Genomic DNA, 22662 nt, shown 5'->3' on the forward strand with positions numbered 1-22662 from the left:
GGCTCTAAAATTGTATTGACTACTTTAAGGAATGTTTCGTTGAGGACTTGTTTTAAATACCATTTTGAAGAAAACCCCTTCTCAGCTTGTATAAAGGATTTTGAAAGCATTTTTTTTAGTATGAGAGAATGTTCAAAAGCCAATCCTTAAATTCCTACAGTTTTGTGACTTGTAGACCCAAAATTTCATTGCCATTTCTATGGACTATATAGTAGTATAAGAAACACTCATGAAGACTTTTATTATTCCACAATAAATTAGAATTAGATCAGATGTCATGCTGTTTTATACATCCATACTGTGCTTACTGTGTATTGACAGAAGTAGTTGTCAAGCATATATTCATGATGCATATATTTACATATGTAAGTCAATAAAGAGAAGGTGCATGACACACAATAAACTGTTTCCCTGGAACAAATTCAATGCATGTATCTCAACAAATGTACAGTAACTTGTCCCTTGGTAACAAAAATCAATTGAGTCTTGCAATAACCTGGAAAACATGTATAATTACCTAATCAATTTGAAGCCTCTTCAAAATAATTAAACCCACACCTTAATTTAAAAGTATTCAAAAATTAAATTTATAAAAAAAGGATACTTAAAAACTTATAATTACAGAATTTATAAACAAAATGCATCTACTGTATACAGTAGATTACACATGACTCACAGCCAGGCTTTACAAGGCAGCATTTCATAAATCATTTACTTTTTCTATAAGCAAAAAATGCTGATATTGTTTTACCTTTATAGTTTATCTTGAACCCAATTGATCCAACACTCTCATCAGCTTGAAGATGAAGCCACATCTGATTGGTCATGCTCACTATTAGATCCGGCACAAAGCTGCCTGTCAGACTACAGCCATAACAAGGAGGAAGCATGTTATTAAATATAGTACAGCATTTGAAGCCAACAGTGCACATACCTTTTGTTCTTGACCTGTTTCAGTTGCTGACTATCCCATCCTGACACTAATAATTTAAAGGGAAACTGTATATGATATTCATATTTGATATTTCCATTTACCTATGCTACCTGTAAAAGAAGAATAGATATGTTTTTTTTTTTTTTCCCACAGTACAATGTAAAATCTCCTAATTCACTTACATTTGTAGCACCTTTCCGGGGTCACCAACTTCACCTCCATCTCCAACTGTTAATGTGTCATATCCAATCTCCAAGTCAAATTCTTCAAAGTTAATTTGGATTACCTATTGTTCCAAAGTATACATTTGTTAGTTATGTATGAAATGACTTACGTTTACTGATAAGAGTACAGCATATCATAATCGTATTCCATTCATATTTATTTTTTAACAATGTGCATAACAAGCAATGGCATTCAATCATTCCTGTTCTAAATTTCAGTGTCAAGATGTAACTGACCCTACATCATATTTATTATTATTTATTTAATACCAAACTCTTTTCTACTACTGTATGTGCAAGTTATGTGGCCATTAGGTACATGCCAAGTGAATATTGCAGATGTTAAATTACAGCAATTAAAGAAAATATGAAGCATAACATCTAAACAACCGAGACAGTTGTGATAGCTTGGCTGTGGGGGGCAATTTATATGAAATCTAATTAATGTATCTCCCTAGCAACATTATATATAGAGCCCTGTACATAAAAGGGGGCTGGGCAAAGCACTGCTGAAAAATGTATGTATTTATTTTTAGAACAAGGTACCCCTCCGCCCCTGTGCGGTTGATTATTTTGTATTTGTTTTGTTGTATTATTGTTGTTATTACTTTGTATTTCATGGCGTAGCAGAGGCGAGGTCGGTAGCTCGTCATCTGCCAGGAGTAATTAAAAATCTCATGCAGAAGGTGGCCATCCCCCGTATTAAGTGATTAATTTGTTGTTAATCAGGAAATGGTCACCTGCATATAACCTTGCAGCTCGCTGCACTGGGTGGGTGTTGGAAAGGAGGAACGAAAGCGAGCAAGGTGATTAAAAATGAAAGTAAAATATAAACATAGAACAGTGAAAGCGAATTGCCCAGCCTGACCAGTGTTTGGTGTTTTTATGTTCAAGATTTGTTTTTGTTTCAAGATGTTTATTTGGCTATGTGAGCAGTGTTTTCTGTTTAAATATTTTATTTATTTTTGTTATTTAAATAAACGGCAGACGCCGCATTTTTTGCAACTGCAGTACTGCCTCTCTCTTCCTGCATCTGACTGACGTCACCACCCGGCTACCCTGTCACACGTGGTGGCAGGCTTGGGATTGCAGCACCTGCAGGACCCAGGCCAGAGTAGGTACGGCAGGTGCCTTATTTTTTTTAGGTTTTTTTAATTATTTTTTGGAGGAAGATGGGGAGGAAGAGCTACAAAAAGCAAAAGAAGCAGCAGAAGCTACAACAAGAGGTGGTGGTCCTGGGTGCCAACTCAGTTTGGACCACTTGACTGGGTGACTGAGCAGGAACAATGGAGGGCTGAAGGGGCCCCCATATGCGGCGCCTATGGCGAGTTCGGGCATGACAGGGAGGTCTGCCCCTACGGTGATGCCCAATATGAGGAGGCCTGGAACCAGGGTTTGGTTGGGGATACCGCATAATGGTTCTGGGCAGTAGACCAGACCCAGTTGTCCTCAGCATCAAAGAGGAAGAGCCCAAGCATCCACAGTCCAAGCTTGCACCATCAGGGGAAGAGTGTCTGCTGGCCCCACCACAGCCACCAGAGGAGAGCAGCTGGGAAGCCATCCTCCATGCTGTCATGACCAGCTGCTAGTGCCCCATCTGCAGAGAGCTGGAGCATTCCCCACTCAACTTTCCCCTCCCACCAGAAGAACGCCTGCTGTGCCCATCCTCACCACCAGAGGGAGAGTACCTGATGGTCCCGCCTCCACCACCCACAGCAGAGAAGGAGGACTTGCTGAGCCCATCTCCACCAGCAGAGGGAGCATGGCTGATGATCCCCCCACTGCAGCGAGAAGGGATGGAGCCCCTGCAGCCTTTGCCGTCTGAAGGGGAGGAGGCCCTGCCGCAGTCGCCGCCAGAAAGGGAGGAGCCCCTGCCGCCTTCGTCGCCAGAAGGGGAGGAGCCCCTGCCACAAATGGACAGCTGGAAATAATGAATCTAAACACATGGCTGAAAACGTGGTGCACACAGGAAGGCTTCACCTATCTTGAACATTGGACCACATTCTACAACAAGGACTATCTACTACTATCTATAGGCGGGACGGACTGCACTTAAATAAAAATGGAACCAATCTACTTGGAGAAAAGACCCTCAAACAGGTTTAGAAGCATTTAAACTAGAAAGGAAGGGGGGAGAAATCAACAAAAAAAACAGAAGGGAGACCACATCAAAACAAGGGCAACAACTCAGGTAAGACAGCCATTAAATGTATTTATCTAAATGCTAGAAGTATCAGAAACAAAATGTTAGAACTTGAAGCTACTGCTCTAACAAGTAACTATGATGTGATAGGTGTTATAGAAACTTGGTTGTCTGGAGAGGAATATAATAATTGTGGGTATACACTGTATACAAAAGAAACAGTCTTGAAGCCCTGGATGAAGAAAACAACAGCGAATCAATATGGGTAAGAATAATGAACAAAAAATCAAAGGGCATAATAACAGTAGCATGCTACAGAGCGCCAAATTCAGATGCCGAAAAAAAAAATCTGTTATACAATGGCATTAGAAATGTGTGTAACAAAGGAGAAGCCATACTAATGGGGGGGATTTCAACTTCTCCCATATATAATGGGAAAACCCGGTGGGGAGCACGACGGACAAAATTGAAATGATGGAAATGACAAATGACTGCTTCCTAACGCAATTTGTCAAGGCACAGACTAGAGGGGAGGCATGCCTTGACAAATGCCTCTTTGTAAATAACGAAGACAGAATAGCTAAAACAGAGGTCAGAGAACCACTGGCAAACTCAGACCACAACATGGTCTCATTTGATATGATTTATAAAACCCAAAAATTAATGACTAAAGCTAAGGTTTACAATTTCAAGGTATGAAACAGAGACTAACAGAAGTAGATTGAAATAAAATAGAGAAAACATCCACAGAAAAAGGAAGTTATTTTTTTTAAATGTAATACTAAGGGCGCAAAACAATTACATCCCAAAAGTAGACAAATCTAAATCTAAAACAAAATTGTCAAAATGGTTTAATAGATCAAGTAAAAAAAAAAAAATCAGTCGAAAAAAAGCACTTTACAGATCATTAAAAAGGTACCAAAACAAAGTACACAGCAAGAGAACATTCAAAAAGGATGTTACATGTCTAAGAAGAGATATAACCATTAAAATCATAAATAAAAAAAAGAAAATAGCAAATTTTTAATTATTACTTTTCACAAGTTTTTACAAATGAAGATACGACACAGTGTGAAATAACAGATATCCATTGTACTCACAAAATGAGTGCATTATTCACTTGAACTTGTGATAAGGAATATTCCTAACTATTTTATATCACATTGGATGAGTTTTCAAGAGTTCTAAAAACATGTGTGTGTGTGTGTGTGTGTGTGTGTGTGTGTGTGTGTGTGACATATATCAGTCCTGATTTTATATTATGCACTTTAAGTACAGTTTGGTTGTTAAGTTTTCATATTTTTTAGCCCACTCATGGGATCCCTGGAAAAGTACAGTTTTACATTGATATACACCTATATAGTAATGTTGCTTTACCTTGAATGGCATAGTTTTTATGATCACCATGAATGACCAATAATGTCTGTTGTGATTGATTACTAACACAAGACTGGGCTATAAATTAATCCATGACTACTCTGCTGAGGGCATTCCTATCTGAATATCAGGCTTATGTTACAAGTATATTTCCCCTGCCTTATAAAATTAATTCATTTTGTAAAGCGTACAAAATGTGCTAACTAGGATGCACAACAAAAGCTTTAATTATTGTGACAAGTATGTCAGTAACACATAACCTGCACGGCTGTGAATTTAAGATTATGAATTGCTATAGTAACTGATGGTAACATATTGGGCCACAGCACTATCCTGCTACATTTGGTGTCAGGGTGGGATAGCATTGTGGCCCAAGATGTTACCGCCAGGAAAGGAGACTCAGAGACAGTGAAGCTGTGATGAAAGCGCTAAAGCACATATTTATTAATAAGCAATACACAAATAGGGCACAAAGACCAAAATAAAGAGTTAAACAAAAAAAAAAAAACAATAAGGATACCATGCAATGAATGCGTGCTATGCCATGCAAACACTTGCACAGGTCAGACTGGGCCTACACTGAACTGTCCTCCTAACACCAGCAAACAATGTTTTTTCCTCCCTTAGCACTCACTTACCTAATTAGGGAATGGCCTCTTTTCATCTGAGATTGTTGGCAGAGTTCTATTTAACCCCATCCCTGGCAAATTTACATTCAACCATAAAACTACTTCCATTGGCAAGGCTTCTGCCCTGCAACACCATTTCTTGTTTACTGTTGTGTTCCTTTTTCACATTAGAAGAAAGTACAGTTTTTTATTCACTCATGTGCTGCTTAATGTCTCAAATTAATGGATATTTCTTTATTGTAATTGGGTACAGTAAACACGGCAAAAAGTTGCATAAGATGAAACTGAAAATAGATTGTGTTCCAAAGGTAATATGCTGCTGAATGTGTACGTTGCCTCCCAACAACGTATGTTACACTTTTGGCATGTTAAATTTACACATTATAATTGCAATTCTCCTGTGTATTTACATAGTATACCAAACCAGTATTTATCATAGTGTTAATATGCTTTACAATACCTCTCTGTGATTTACCATGCTTGTCTACACCTTAATATGCTTATTACGTATTTTTCACTACATTTAATGTATCTGATCATGGTAAATGTGTCGTGACAGAGCAGAGACTCTGCACAAGTAACAGGTGTGTTTTGTGGCTGGCAGTTATCTTGGGCTCGGGTTTAGAGGAACACATGTTAAAGTGTTTAATTGATCAATTGCTTTAAAGATAAGGATATGGTCAGATGGGAATTAAATTATTGAAGTCAATTTCCCCTGGCCACACCGTATAAAAGAACAAAGGACATGTTTGTTTAGAGAGATGGTTCAGTGAAGACAGAAGGAGCAGCCTGAGTGGGAGAGAGTGTAGGAAAGGTTGTGTAAGGGTGTAAACACTACCAGGAAAAGGACGTATAGTGTGGGTTTTGAAGAACAGAAACTTAAAACAAAAGAAAGGTATCCGCAAGATATGTGTTTGGTTTTACAAGGTACAGGGAGTTAGCCTTCCCTGCCTTAGGCTTAGGTTTGTTTAAAGAAAAACAATATTAGTTAGTGTTACAAGGAGCTAGGATTTTGTATGTTGTTTTGGTTTCATTGTAATTAATAAAAGTCCGCAAACCATGTTAAAATATATACACTGACTCAGACTTTCTTGGCGCACCCATGCAAAAGCGGTGATAGAGCCCCGGGCCATCCTGACTAGGGGGCTTCTTCACAGAGTACAAGTGTAAGCTTTCAAAAGTGCGGAGTGGAAATTAGCAACATAGAAACAAACTAATAAAGATCCTTGTGTTAGAATGAAACTATACATCCTTCGACATTGTGTAGACCTTTATAGTTAACCGGGCAATATGGTGTATTGATTAACGCCTCTTTTTCAGGATTTAAAAAAAAAATAAAAAATGTTATCTCAAGCCTTGCCTGTTACTCTCAGCGTGATTCATTTTGATTACCAGGGGGTCTAGTGTGTGATTTGAAATCAGTATTCTGCACCATGTAAGCATATCAACATTCCATTGTTTATAGGAGATAGAAAAAGTCTCTGCATACAGGGATTTTCCACCTTAAATGTGAGGGGGAAAAAAAAAAAAAAACATCCCTGTACCTCCAATAGAACACCTTTATTGTCGTAACATGAACCCCCTTGGTTTGAAAGTCAAATTAATCTAAGATGAAGGAAGGTGTGTCACACTTAAAATGAGGTAGGTACCATCTATAAGACATAGAACACCTGTTCTTAAATAGGTTATCATTTAGTTAATAATGATTACTCTGCATTAAGTTAATCATGGCATGTCCAAGCTTCAGCCTAATAAAGCAACACTTTGTTGGAGTAGTGCAATCACATCTTCCCTATAAACAGCAGTTTATGAACTCAAACATTAAATTGTCTCTTGGCTAGCCTGGCATGACTACTATACAAGAAAATTGCTATAATTATATCCATAAACACCATGACAGCTTGTCCTTCATGGCCCTCTAAGCAAAGAGTGCTCCAGTGCAATGGTAACTGATAAACTATAATTCAACACTGATTTTGACATTCATTATTTTCATTATTCAACTATTTCTTTATTTTGGCACATTCTAGCATACAGTGTACAAAAACAGCATCTTTCTGGAGGATATAATGTGAGGGGACAATTTATCGAATCCTTTTTTGTGGTATTCCAATACACTTGTACTGGAACTTCACCAAATTATAGAATACAGTTGTGTACTAAATATTACAGCAAAAAACACTTCAAGGACTGCTTTAAGGGTTGTTTATTAAGGTCTGCTGTTTTAACCCTTTGCGATCCTATGTCGGACCAGGTCCGACATTACAATTTTCCCTTTCCAGTCCAATGTCGGTCCCTGTCCGACATCAGCAAAAAGACGTAAAGCACAGGTCTCTAGTCGTTTTTTCTCCGGAAAAAGCTGAGAAAACCTTTCAATGGCAGAGTGAGACCAGTAGGAGCCGAATGAAACCAAAAAAAAGGGCATATCTCGTAGCCCCATGCATTACAGCGACAACTCGGACATAACAAAGGAGGTAGCTGCTTCTGCATCCAGGGCTTAAAGAGTATCACGGACATTTGCAGAGCTTTTTGAGATGTTATTGTAATAAAATAATGAGTTGGATCGCATTACTGAGGACTTTGGTGATAAAACGAGTGATCAGGAGAGGATTTATCAGTATGCATCTATAAAGAGTTATGTGAAAAATACAGTGAACAAGGAGTGGAGCTTGGCTGTAGCTACAATACTGTGTTTTTTTTTGCAATTCAATGCCTTTTGAACCTGTTTTACTCTAAAAAAAATATATATTTTAAACAGCATGTGTAAAATAAATTGGACCTCACGTGCCTGGCGAGCGCTGAATAAATGGACCGCAAAGGGTTAAAGACCTTTTTGATTAATTCAATAAAGTTTTGAAAATAGGGCCCAATATCTTAGCGTACTGTTTCTATATACCAGAAACTTAGTAACATCTGTGACAGAGATCGGATGATTCTTGATTTTAGATCTCCTTCCCAATCTGCGAGGACGCTGTGTAAACAGTACCCTGGACTAAATGGCATGACAATTTTTTCCCAGGGTTAGGTGGAAGTCGGCCATCTAGAAAGGGGGCAGAGCTATGGTACACAAACTCAATAACCCGGACGGGAAACGGTGTGGCATCTGCGGATTGGAGGAGCGGATGCGCTCATTGATTAAGAGGTCATGGGTGACGTTTTAAAAAGGGGACGTAGTAATGTGATCTGTTCCTTTGTGAATGGTTACATTAAATGACCAGAAGGAGAACCTGTGTTGTGAAATGTGAGTGTTTTGTTTGTTTTTTGTTTGTCGTTAATAAAACTGTTTGTAATTATTTGGCTGGCTAACATAATCCGGAGCTGTCACCAAAGGCCAGCAATAAACCTGGATCAATAACACTGCACTTTTGTTTTCACTAAATAAATGTATTCACCACGAGCACTACAGCATGCAATGTGGACTGGTGTTGTGTTTGTATATGTGTTACATGTGGGTGAACTAATAACAGGAGTGTTATTATTTTGGGACCAACCCGCAGATTACAAATAAGCAATACACACTGCTGTACTCATTACCATTGCTAGTATTTACTGTTTTGCCATAAGGCCATTGTATTTAAAAATCATTAAACAACGTTGCATCTGGATTATAATTGTCTGTCTGTTTATTAATCACTGCTGCACATGCGTAAAATCATTGGTAGCAATTCAAGGCATCTATCTTTCCATCACAAATTGTTGTGGATGTTTTTCTTATACATGCATTTGAAAAATTTACTCAACTGCAGAAGCACACAAACCACATACTTCACTGCTTTTGTGTTGGCGCTTACTGCCCTAAATATGTATTTTTAATTTCACTGGGCGGCTATGAGAGCTTGAGAGTAAAGACAGGCATGAGGGGCAGCGAGCTTGAAGCATTTTAGTGCTTGAGTGACAATAGTGTTAGAACACAGGACAGGCTGGACAGATCCCTGTACTCAAGGGACCAGTCCAGACAGCATCCTCTGCCTGCAGAGTGGCGTGAGACGAGCTAGGGCCAAGACAAGACACTCTGAACTCTCACCGAGGAGGATGAGAGACAGAACATATGAAAGACAAAGCTCTCAAGTCCAGACCAGGTCAGGCAGCATCCTCTTGCTACTGGGCGACAAGGAGAATGAGACACAGAGGACAAAAGGACAGATCCCGTCACTACTCAGGCAGCATTAGCTGGCACATGGGTGGCATGGAGAGTTAGGGAAAAGTGTCTCGGGTTCGTATAGGAGAAACAAAGGAAGAGAATCCCCCCCCCCGCCTGCATGAGACCCAACTTAGCCTGCCTTAGAGGGGGAAAGAAAAGTACTCAGACCTATAAAAGAAACTAGGGAGAGTGATAGTAGGTCGTGGCCTCCATGAGGCTAGTGCATAAGCTGCGAAAGATGTGGCCGGGGGTCCCCTCTGAACGACGAGGAACTGCAGGGGACGGCAGTGACTTGGACAGGAGGCCGACCAGATCGGTCGAGGGAATGAGACTCACTTCCCCCTCAGAGGAATCCCTGCGCAGGCGGTGCAGTATTAGAAAATGAGCGCAGAACGACAAAAAACAAACACAAGACAAAGAGAGGACGTAGTGCTAGGTTAATATAGGAAAAAGGGGGAGATTGACAGGCGGAGCTTGCCAAACGGAACTCCTGGCGCTGCCCTGGCCATGCACCTTGACTGACGTGGCGAGCACTGCCTGAGGCTATTTAGAGATGACTAGAAATGAACTGCCCCCCTCTACCCAAATACGATCACTTCCCCCAGACGGAGCGTGTCTGAGGAAAGCTAGAGTGGACGGCATAAAGAAATGAGGTAAATGGAAAAAACGCAGTGAGAACATTCTCTACAACGTCCCCTGAATTACGCTTAAAGGCTAACATATAATGTTTACAAATTAACTGTGCAATTCTAATTATGTTTTTCATTGGAAATATAAACTTGTTCATTTAGTATTTGCATTGCTTGGTTGGCATGGGGCCTTTACGTTCTGTCTGTGTCTTGCTGTCACCAGTTTGGGACATTTTCTTTCTATAAAAAAATTAATCTCTTTGGATGTCTTTTACTGTCAGGAGGGATTGAAGGTTGACGGCGTTCACTCAGCTGTTTGGTATTTTTCCCATACTATCTGTTTATTTAGGTTCGAACAATTGTTTTAAAATTTGCTTTAGATTATAGGCTGTTAAGCGTTATATTCTAAAAGATACCGTTTTTCAGTTGTGGTAAAAGGTAGGTACTTTTCTTTTCATCAGATATGTTCTTAGTTTTCCCACAACACACTGAGGGTTTGGCTGGGGAAGTGTTGCCTCAGACTCGTTTATGCAACTGTCTGAGCAGTGTGACTTGAGCAAAACTGACTTAATACACAGCCTTAAACATTTGTATACTGTATCTTTATGAAATAGTACGCTTAATAAAAATAATCTGCTGCTCAGAGATTGACTGATCTATTTTCAAATTTTCATATATTGCAAAGTAAACAATATTAAGGTATTAATGTCACCCTTTTCTGACATAAAACTATTTGCAAAACGTGTTCAATAAAGTTTCCAAACTTATCCTGGATTCAAACGTTTAAAACAATTAATGATTAACCTCCTTTAAAGAGAAATTGGTTGGGAAACATCAATCATCAACCCTCTTTTAAATGCAATTGTTTTTCTTAATTCCAGTATCATGACCTTTTTTTTTTACCCCCTTATTTCCACAAACAAGATTTTGTTCCGAGTTATATTAGCACCAGGAAAATGTACATGGAAAGTCTCCCAGAAACTGTGGATGAACTTCATGCTACAATATGAAGATCCAGATTTTAGGAGTGAGCTGTGCAATCTGACTAACATTTCAGATCTATCAGCAGAGAAGGCAGCACTTAAAGTAATTTTTCATTTGTTACCAGAGTCAGATCGATCAGATTTTACCCTGGACACAGAAAGAATTGCTTCATCCCCATCACCGTAATGATGGTTCCATCACAAGAATGGCTGTTGGTGACGTCAGACCCGGAACAGAAACACACAGAGTGGTGAGTGAATTGTGCTGTTTCACCGGTTTAATGTAACAGAAAATAAAAGGTTGAACAAAACAAAAAATAAAATGGCACAGTAGCCAAAACAGACAAACAAAACGAACAGACACTAACACACAAACACTGGACAAAACAACAAACAAGTATTGTGCTGGCAACACTCCCAACGCTCCCAATTCTTCTCCTATTATTCTTCTCTCCCATTCTTTCACCCTTGAACACACAACCCTGTGTGAGTGAAACTGAATCTCTTGCTAATCAATCAATCAATTGGAATCGCGATACATCTGCACGTGAACTAATTGTTTTCCCCCATGCTTCCACCCTAATACCCACTCTAATCTGCACGTGGAGTGATTGTGCATTTCCTTGCGCCTAAATAGAAATATACATTTTAAAACGTGTGTACATAACCCCACTGCAGATAGTCTCCCTCTGGTGGTGGAGGTGGACACAACAGGTCGTCTCACTCAGTCTGATTCAAGATCGGCCAGTTGACTCCCTCGTGTGGCGGAGACGGATACCAGAGTCGGTGCGGCTTCGGCATTCCCCGGGCGATCCTTCTTTACTGGGCGGTCTCCCCCAATCGGACACCAAAACGGTCCAAGACTTTTCTCTGTTGGTGGAGGTGGGAGCTGCAGGTTGTCACCGTTTGGTGGTGAGGATGGGAGCTTCAGGTAGTCTCCTTCTTGCGGTAGAGGGGAGCTGCAGAGCTCTGGTAGTGGAGGTGGACAAAACAAGCCTCCCTCAGTCGAACTCAAGTCCGGCCAGTTGTCTCCCTCGTGTGGAGCAGGTTGGAGCTGCTTGTAGCCCCCTGGAGGCGAAGGCGGAAGCAGCATATAGTCTCCCCCTAGCAATGGAGGTGGGAGCAGCAGGTCATCTCCATCTAACCCTAGAGACTGGTGCAGCTCTCCTTCTGTTGCTCAGAACTGGCGCTGCTCTCACTCGGCTGCCGGAAACTGATGCAGCTCTCCCGCTATCACTGGGAACTGGGACGACTCTCCCTTGGCTGCTGGGAACTGCTTGTGCTTTCCCCTTCTGACCATATTGAAAGCAGGACTCATTAGATCTATCCGATTACTAGAAACAGTAATCTAGCAATTGTTGCATTCAATTCACATTGCATATATTTAAGAATCTTATTAAACATTATTGTTGATTCAACATCAAGTAATTGTCATATTACACTAATCCTCCTGGAAGATCTATTATCGCAGGTATAGGTTCAGCTATTGAACCATTATGTCAATATATATATATATATATATATATATATATATATATATATATATATATATATATATATATATATATATATATATAGACAGTGGCTTGTGAAAGTATTCACCCCCCTTGGCATTTTTCCTATTTTGTTGCCTTACAACCTGGAATTAAAATGGATTTTTATTTGGATTTCATGTAATGGACATACACAAAATAGTCCAAATTGGTGAAGTGAAATGAAAAAAATAACTTGTTTTAAAAAAATTCTAAAAAATAAATAACGGAAAAGTGGTGCGTGCATATGTATTCACCCCCTTTGCTATTAAGCCTCTAAATAAGATCTGGTGCAACCAATTACCTTCAGAAGTCACATAATTTGTTAAATAAAGTCCACCTGTGTGCAATCTAAGTGTCACATGATCTGTCACATGATATCAGTATATATACACCTGTTCTGAAAGGCCCCAGAGTCTGCAACACCACTAAGCAAGGGGCACCACCAAGCAAGCGGCACCATGAAGACCAAGGAGCTCTCCAAACAGGTCAGGGACAAAGTTGTGGAGAAGTACAGATCAGGGTTGGGTTATAAAAAAATATCCAAAACTTTGAACATCCCACGGAGCACCATTAAAGCCATTATTAAAAAATGGAAAGAATATGGCACCACAACAAACCTGGCAAGAGAGGGCCGCCCACCAAAACTCACGGACCAGGCAAGGAGCGCATTAATCAGAGAGGCAACAAAGAGACCAAAGATAACCCTGAAGGATTTGCAAAGCTCCACAGCGGAGATTGGAGTATCTGTCCATTGGGCCACTTTAAGCCGTACAGTCCACAGAGCTGGGCTTTACAGAAGAGTGGCCAGAAAAAAGCCATTGCTTAAAGAAAAAAATAAGCAAACACGTTTGGTGTTCGCCAAAAGGCATGTGGGAGACTCCCCAAACATATGGAAGAAGGTACTCTGGTCAGATGAGACTAAAATTGAGCTTTTTGGCCATCAAGGAAGACGCTATGTCTGGCGCAAACCCAACACCTCTCATCACCCCGAGAATACCATCCCCACAGTGAAGCATGGTGGTGGCAGCATCATGCTGTGGGGATGTTTTTCATCGGCAGGGACTGGGAAACTGGTCAGAATTGAAGGAATGATGGATGGCTCTAAATACACGGAAATTCTTGAGGGAAACCTGTTTCAGTCTTCCAGAGATTTGAGTCTGGGACGGAGGTTCACCTTCCAGCAGGACAATGACCCTAAGCATACTGCTAAAGCAACACTCGAGTGGTTTAAGGGGAAACATTTAAATGTCTTGGAATGGCCTAGTCAAAGCCCAGACCTCAATCCAATTGAGAATCTGTGGTATGACTTAAAAATTGCTGTACACCAGTGGAACCCATCCAACTTGAAGGAGCTGGAGCAGTTTTGCCTTGAAGAATGGGCAAAAATCCCAGTGGCTAGATGTGCCAAGCTTATAGATACATACCCCAAGAGAGTATTGACTTTGGGGGGGTGAATAGTTATGCACGCTCAAGTTTTCTGTTTTTTTGTCTTATTTCTTGTTTGTTTCACAATAAAAAATATTTAGCATCTTCAAAGTGGTAGGCATGTTGTGTAAATCAAATGATACAAACCCCCAAAAAATCCATTTTAATTACAGGTTGTAAGGCAACAAAATAGGAAAAATGCCAAGGGGGGTCAATACTTTCGCAAGCCACTGTATATATATAGACTTTTATTTACAACCCTTTGTCCGTAAACTCCCTACATTTGTTTCTCATACATATGATCTTCTTAACCGTATTAATGAAATCAGGGTGATCACTGATAATATTCTTGTGTCACTTGATATCACTAGTTTGTAAACCAACATCCCACATACAGGTAGCATTGATGCTGTCACTTTCTATTTAAATTCCAGAGCCACTAAGGTTATTCAACCCTCTCAATTAATTATAGATTTACTGCAGATTGTATTTCCTTTTTTGTTTTGTTCAGGAGAACTGGACAGTTATACTAAGTTTCAAGGATATGGGAATCTGAGCCTGGTATGCCATTCTAGCTCATAGAACACTGTTTCAGTCTGTTAAAAGCTTAGCTATGACAGCAGATCACATGTTTTCAAGATCCACTGAGAGAAAGGAAACAACCTGAGTACACTTTGTCAAATAGTAAAAGACACTGGGAATTAATTCATGGTTTGGATCTGCTTCTGGTAGACCCCAAAACACTCTGTGCTTTTGACGCAAAAAAATAGACTTTTAAGTAGAACAATACTAAATTCTATTCTCAGTGATATGAATCATACACTAAGTGGAGCTGTGTGCTCTAAGCATAGCCATTCTCCAAGAATTGTGGTTTTATGATCCCTTGCTCAGGGACAAACAGAACATCATTCTCCTTGGATGTTTGCTTGGGTGCGGATGCAGCTTCCTCCTCAATTTCTTGCCATTCTCTTTAGACTGCGGTGGAACTAGATGTTATTATCTGGTAATGAGACCAAGGTCAGTAATGAAAAGGTACTGCAAAGGCAGTGACGTACATGACTGCAACTATTGGTAATCACGAATATTACATGTGTGGGGTCTAAGACCCCACGTCACCAGTTCTGGATTAATATACTTAATTCGCCAGGCTATAGCTCTATTTAATTTAGTTGAGCTATTATAGGATGACCTTGCATGATGTGATGGCTCAGATCTCTACACACAACTAATATTTTTGAAATGTCGGTAGTTTTTTTTTTCCAACTGTACCATTCAAAAGAGTTTGTTACAACATGAAAAAAGTTTATTAAATAAAATCTGGATGAAACTGGATATTGTTGACGGTTTTTGCAAGTGATGCTAACAACCTAAGGTGAGCATTTCAACTATATCAACAGTGATCTCAAAGTGTTTATTTAGAAAATATAACATTTTCATTATTCTGCCTTGACTATATTTTATTATTACTTAAAATTATTATCCCCTTTAAATGTACAATTATGCTGGACAGTGTGAACGTATGGAACTAAGGATATTAAACTCACCAAACTTACAAAAAATTACCATTACCAATAAGTTGCTGTCAACTCAATTTTCTTATTCCACAGAACATAAATTCCAGTAATACCAGTAAAATGTTAGTTAACAACTGTAATTACTCAACTTAGTGACATGTTGTCCACATTTGCTGTTTGTTCAAAATCAAACGTTAGTTGACAAAACTTAAATTGGCAAGTTAGCTAACAGTTAAGGAAGTCAGTTACCTTAACTTTGTTAAGCTATGTCAACTTACAATGTTTTTGCAGTGTACAAAGGCTTCTCAAAATGTAATTACAGCTAAATGCATGCCATTCTCTTCTACAAACACACACAAATATTATCACTGAAATATGAATGAACAAAACGTGCAATGTGTGAATAAAATCAAAGTTGTTAGGTGGTATGTGCTGTTGTATGGCCTTCATCCACCTGATGCAGATTAACATTTCATGACATTACCTTGAAAAAGTATCAATATCAATACACAAATGTAGAAGTATGTGAGTGATTGTAGCAGGGCAGCAGGAGAGAGCCCTGCACATTATTAAAAAGAGGCAGAGCAAAGCCCTGCTTGTATGTATGTTTTTTATTATTATTATTATTATTATTATTATTATTATTATTATTATTATTATTATTATTTATTATTATGTATATAAAGGACGGCAAATAGCCGAGTGTGTTATTAGTGTTGATTTGAATGGATGTTGTGTTATTAAAAAATACAATATGTGTTGTTGTTTGGTTTGGTTGTGGTCTGGCAGATGTAATAGTAGCAGCTCGTATCTGACAGACATCTTGTGAGAATGAGGCTAGTGTCGTTTATTGAATTACTGTTTAAGTGTTTGTAATTATTTTGTTAAAAGCTTGCAGCTCTCTGCACTCTGGGTGGGTGTTCGGAGGAGCAAGCAAGAGAGAGAGAGAGAGAGAGAGAGAGAGAGAAGAGAGAGAGAGTCTTCCACAGTTACATGGACTGTAAAAGACTGGAGCATTTGTTCAACTTAATAAACAATCTTTTTTCAAAACTGAATTTAATGTTTACAAAGACTATTTTCATTTTTGGTGTCAAATATACAAAAAACAGAAAGTATTTGATTCAACTGGCAAATTTCATTTTAGGGCAGGCAAAATTAGCCATCTTGAAATGTAGAAAAAGCCAAGTCAGAAATGTTTATTAGGACCCGGTAAAAATGCATAGGATATTCGTGGTTACTCGCATAACTTTTGAGTTGCTCAGTTTTGAAATTGTGTGGTGTGTGAATGGAGCGCTCTGTGAGGTAGAGGGTGATTCAGAAGAATGTTATATAAATATTTAGATGACTGTTTGCTTTTTGTATTTTTTCGCAAAATAATGTAATGTAAATGTTCACAGATTGTTTTGACTGTTTTTCGAAGTAATAAACAGTTTTTTTTTTTTATAAAAGTATCTATCTATCTATCTATCTATCTATCTATCTATCTATCTATCTATCTATCTATCTACCGAAAATGCACTTTACCCAAAGCCGATCTTAAGAATATCTGATTTTGTACTTTAGAAATGTAAATAAATCAATTGGATTGTTTGATAATTTTATTTAAACGCATAGGTCGACAATGTATTTATCAGGCTACTGCATTAATTTTTTATTTATTTTTTAACAGTTTGACACAATTGGGGCTAATCTGGAGAACAATTCAACTAGTCTAATTTTTACATGAAGGGATGAAAACTAAACAAACATGGTCTATGTTTATGGTATGGTCTATGGTAGAACTGTACACAGTTGTTGTTTTTTTATATAGTTTTATATAACATTTATAATGGAGTGTTTTAAAGTTTCGGATGAACATACAACGTACAATACAGTATGTACTGAAACCATACCATTGTCACTGCTCAAGCTTCATATGGGCATGTCTCTTCAGAAATACAGGTGGAATAAAAATGTCCTCCCGTCAATGATCAGAGAAAGGACACACCTCTGATAGGTGTCCAATAAGCACACATCTTGAAATGTATAAGTATAAAAACTTGTCAAGATGTTAACAATGAAAAGAAAAATTCCAGGACTCCTTGTTCTTCTTTACGCTGAAGATAGTTCTTAATGACTTTCGCTGTATGTTTGGTGGGTCATTGTCATGCTGCAGAATCTTAAAGTTCTTCTGTGGATTTTTGGGGCCAATCAGATGCCTCCGCTGAAGATAGTTCTTAATGACTTTGGTATGTTTGCATGATGGATAAATTTGGGGCCAATATCCCTGATGGTATTGCATGATGGATAAGTATCCGCCTGTACTTCTCAGCATTGAGGAGACCATTAATTCTGACCAAATCCCCAACTCCATTTGCAGAAATGCAGCCCCAAACTTGCAAGGAACCCACCATGCTTGGAAGGAAGCAAGATTTCTTCCAGGACAACCTTGTACTTGGCTTGATTCATGCCAAAGCTGCCCGATTCATGCCTTGCTGAAGCACCCCCAGATCATCACCGATCCTCTACCACATTTCACAGTGGGTGCGAGACACTGTGGCTTGTAGGCCTCTCCAGGTCTCCGTCTAACCATTAGACGACCAGGTGTTGGGCAAAGCTGAAAATTGGACTCATCTGGGGGTGCTTCAGCAAGGCTGGAATTGGGCAGATTTGTCTTTGTGAAGGACGCATGAATCAAGCCTAGTACAAGGTTGTCCTGGAAGAAAACTTGCTTCCTTCTGCTCTGACAATGCTCCCCAACTCTGAGGATTGGTTTTTCCCGCAGGACAATGCTCCTTGCCACACAGCCAGGTCAATCAAGGTGTGGATGGAGGACCACCAGATCAAGACCCTGTCATGGCCAGCCCAATCTCCAGACCTGAACCCCATTGAAAACCTCTGGAATGTGATCAAGAGGAAGATGGATGGTCACTAGCCATCAAACAAAGCCGAGCTGCTTGAATTTTTGCGCCAGGAGTGGCATAAAGTCACCCAACATCAATGTGAAAGACTGGTGGAGAGCATGCCAAGACGCATGAAAGCTGTGCTTGAAAATCAGGGTTATTCCACCAAATATTGATTTCTGAACTCTTCCTAAGTTAAAACATTAGTATTGTGTTGTTTAAAAATGAATATGAACTTATTTTCTTTGCATTATTCGAGGTCTGACAACACTGCATCTTTTTTGTTATTTTGACCAGTTGTCATTTTCTGCAGATAAATGCTCTAAATGACAATATTTTTATTTAGAATTTGGGAGAAATGTTGTCAGCAGTTTAAAGAATAAAACAAAAATGTTCATTTTACCCAAACACATACCTATAAATAGTAAAACCAGAGAAACTGATAATTTTGCAGTGGTCTCTTAATTTTTTCCAGAGCTGTGTGTGTGTGTGTATATATATATATATATATATATATATATATATATATATATTAATATATATATATAATATTATATTTCAAGTAAAGAAGAGCAAAACATTTTATATATATACTCTTTGGTGCCGTTTCCTGTGACCGCACTCCTGTGCCATGTCCAGTTTGAACGGCCCTTAAGTAGCATGTAAAGGAACATCGTTTTTAGATCACTGTTTGCTTATTAACTTTTATGCAGAGTTATATTAACATTATGCTGTGTACTGAAGCCCATTCAGGAAAGGTTTTATACATAGCTAGTGATGATCTAAGCCAAAACAACAATAGAGAATTAAACAATACACAAAATGTTCAGTTCTGTACGAATTCTTTAAAATTAGATTCTATTCCATTCATTGGCTAGCTGTTTTGTATAATGTAGAGACATATCGAAACAAATGAATCTCAATACAAAGTGGGCATTATAGCGTCTATCGTGATAAAAACTACTTTCTTTATGACATTATTCATTCCAGAGAGCTGTTAACCTCTTAGACAGGGGCATTACACAGCTACAGTAATTTAACATTATAAAAGTGTTGTTTCAGAAAATGCCTTAACTGCAATTTGAGGAGCTCTAGGCCTCTACAAGAATCTTTGTTGAAATCTATTCCCTTTGTTACAGTCAAAACTAGAAAAGTTCCTAGAAAACTAAGTAAGAAAATTAATTGAGTTCCATAATGCTTTGAATGTGAATCCCAATTCATTACCATCTACTTAAGGTGTGGCAAAACAAACTGTAATATTGTATTCGTTAGAACAAAATAGGTCAAACCAAAGCTCATATGCACATGCCACACCCATGATCTCACAAAAGTGAAAAGTGAGCCTACTCACTTATGATAAAATGTGTCTTGCATATGTTTAATCGTGACATATGAGAAATATAGTGAATATTCTCTCTTTCCTTTAAGAACAATTACAGTAAAATTGTCCTTAATGTAAGGTAATTATTTGAATGGTATTTCAGTGATGTTACTGTTAAATACAACCGTGGAATTAAGCACCCTTGCAGACAGGGATATGGCCATGCAGTGTTACTCAGATTTGCTGAATTCAGGTCATTCAGGCCAGGTTTCCATTTTGCCCAACATACCGCATTTGCAGGTACAAAAAATGAAAACATTTTTTGATTGTTCTTCTCCTGACAGTTGATGGCCAATATATGGAGTTTATTGTAGCAAATCAGCCAAACTGTTTGAACAGTTGTGATGCAAACTGTTATACAATTAATATATTTAAATGTTCAAGCTACAGCCTAAGGCAAATACATGCTAGGACCTAAATCAATTATCTGCTTCAGTGTTCAGGAACCAAGTTCATCTCTGACAGTTTTGTGATATTCTATTCTTCTTTTGTTAAGCCAGAAATATCACACATAAGAAAATTGTTGAGGAAACCAGAAACAGAACATATACTGTAAAATTATACATTATACATTTCATGCTTTTATCAGAAATGTTATTTTATTTCAGCAGTACTAGTATGGTATATTTTAAACAACGTGTTGTATATTTTCATGAATGAATGTTACTTTACAACCATATATTTAAACAACCACTGTATTTTAACAATAACAGTATAAGTTACTCCTTTAAAAATAAATAAATAATGTCTTTCCTTTATCCTTGGGAAATATTTTCGGAGAGATCTGAATTACAGAACTGTATACAGTACACTGTAATTTTAAAGCTAGGGTAGCAAGTAATAAAGAGTGATCATAAACTAAATACACATCTAGTAACAACACTACAAAGAAGAAATGGACTTGAGCATGTTATAGATCTGCTCTTGAGCCTGAGTTAATGGATTTGGTTTAAAATAACAGAAACACACCCTCTGCAACCTGAAGACTAAAACATATCTACCTCCTTGGCTTGTAGTTTTACAACTGCATGATTTAAGGTTACGGGGTTTTAATCATCTAACATGGCTGTCATTTTAACTTTATATTAATCCTGAATGGGTTTCTCCAAAGGTTTATTGACCCCCTTACTAGCATAGATGGATGCAATAAAAAAAATACAATTTCGATCAGCTACATTCAAATCATCAAAATCTACCCTATTGTTGTTGATCAGGCCAGATGGTTCTTGATCCACAGCTTAGTAATAAAAAGTTATATGTTTCAGCATATATGTTTTGTGAATACAGCCCATAGAACAGAATGTATCCAGAATTCATAATGGTGATATAACAGCTAAATGTCCCTGTGGCAAAGTGCCCGCCCCTGTGTGTATTTTGTGTTGTGTGTTAATGTTGGTGTATAGTTATTGGTACATTGTGTAACAGAAGTGTTTAAAATGTATATTTGTATTTAGGCACGAAGATTGCACAGCGCTTCATGTGCAAGTAAAACGTAATAATATGTGAGCACGGAGAATTGCATTTTATTAATTCACGTGCAGTTGTACCGCGACTCCAGTTGAATGATTGATTAGCAATCGAGTCTCGGTACAGCTGCATAAAAGCAACATGTTTTCACCCACTCGGGGTTGGGTGTTCAGTCAGTGGAGAACGGGATTGGAGACGGAGGTAATAATAAGAATAAAATAATAACGTAAAGTTAAAATATCTTCTCTCTGTGTAGTGTTAGTTGGTTTTGTTTGTCACTTTTGTTTTGGCGAATGTGCCGTGTCCTGTGTTTTTGTGTTTGTTACAACCGTTTATTTTCTGGCCGTCTGTTCATTTATTAAATGCTGAGCAAAACCATTCGCTCAGCTCCACCAAACTCCACCTCTCTCTGTCGTTTATTTCCTGTTTCTGGTCTGACGTCACCCACTGCAGCCGTCTTTGTGACAGACCCTTACTCAGCAACTTGCCAACACGTTTTAGCAAACTTAGATATCGGGTAGTAATTGCAGGAAACGCCAAGGTATGAGTCAGTGTTCTTTGGTGCATGTTGGAATTACAAATGGAATTAAAGTGCTGAATTGGCAGTCAGTCCATCTTGTAAGTAAAATGGATCACTCTCTTCAGTGATTGCTGACTAACTTAGTATTGCCGCTCTGTACTGAACTTACTTACTTGAACAATACCCAATTTGTAAAGCCTAAGTTAAAGTTTTATGAACCGCATCCAAATGGGAACATAAAGTAAACATTCTAGAATCTAGAATCTGAGCTCTGAGTTACCATCAGTATTTAAACATGTGAGATATATTCTACTGATGTATAACTTTTTAAAATTAAAACTGCACACTCAAGTTTTAATAAGAAGTTATATAGATACATACAAAAAAGAACATAAAAATCACCACTGTAGTTTGTAGCTAAGAATTGTACTTACCTTATTGGAGTTTACAGCAGTAATTATCCAGACACATTGGGAATTACTGTCATACTGGAATGGAAAATTGGGTGATGTAAATGTACCAGCTGGTCCCTGAAGATTAGACCCACACGTTTTTACTAGAAGTAAAGAAAATAGAAAATAATGTATTAACTACAATTAACATTAATGATATCAACCAATGTATAGCAGGATAAATAAGAAATAATTTCTGATGCTATTGTAAGTAAGATTTTTCACACCTATGGTTTGCACAGGGGTCTTGCAAATAATTACTTTTTTTTTTTTTTTGTAAGTACAATGAAACTTCTCTTAAGGCCAGTCAAGGACCAAACATATATCCTTACTACTGAATGGACACACACTTTCTTGTAACAAATTATAACCATAAGATTTGAATTATTTAAAAAGTTATTACGTGCACTAATTTATTTAATAAAT

General features: G+C 38.2%; 1 protein-coding gene across 1 annotated transcript in view; it reads right to left on the reverse strand.

Annotated features, from left to right (window-relative positions):
- LOC121313274 (CUB and sushi domain-containing protein 3) overlaps window positions 1–22662 on the reverse strand; it is a 514488-nt gene that overhangs the window by 199781 nt on the left and 292045 nt on the right. Inside the window, exons 10-12 of the mRNA XM_041245642.1 lie at window positions 22219–22340; window positions 1117–1220; window positions 752–864 (exon numbers count right to left, since the gene is read on the reverse strand). Of these exons, the coding sequence (XP_041101576.1) occupies window positions 752–864; window positions 1117–1220; window positions 22219–22340 (339 nt within the window). The remainder of the gene's footprint in view (window positions 1–751; window positions 865–1116; window positions 1221–22218; window positions 22341–22662) is intronic.

This window comes from Polyodon spathula, chromosome 3, assembly GCF_017654505.1.
Source record: "Polyodon spathula isolate WHYD16114869_AA chromosome 3, ASM1765450v1, whole genome shotgun sequence".
NCBI classification, from domain to species: Eukaryota; Metazoa; Chordata; class Actinopteri; order Acipenseriformes; family Polyodontidae; genus Polyodon; species Polyodon spathula.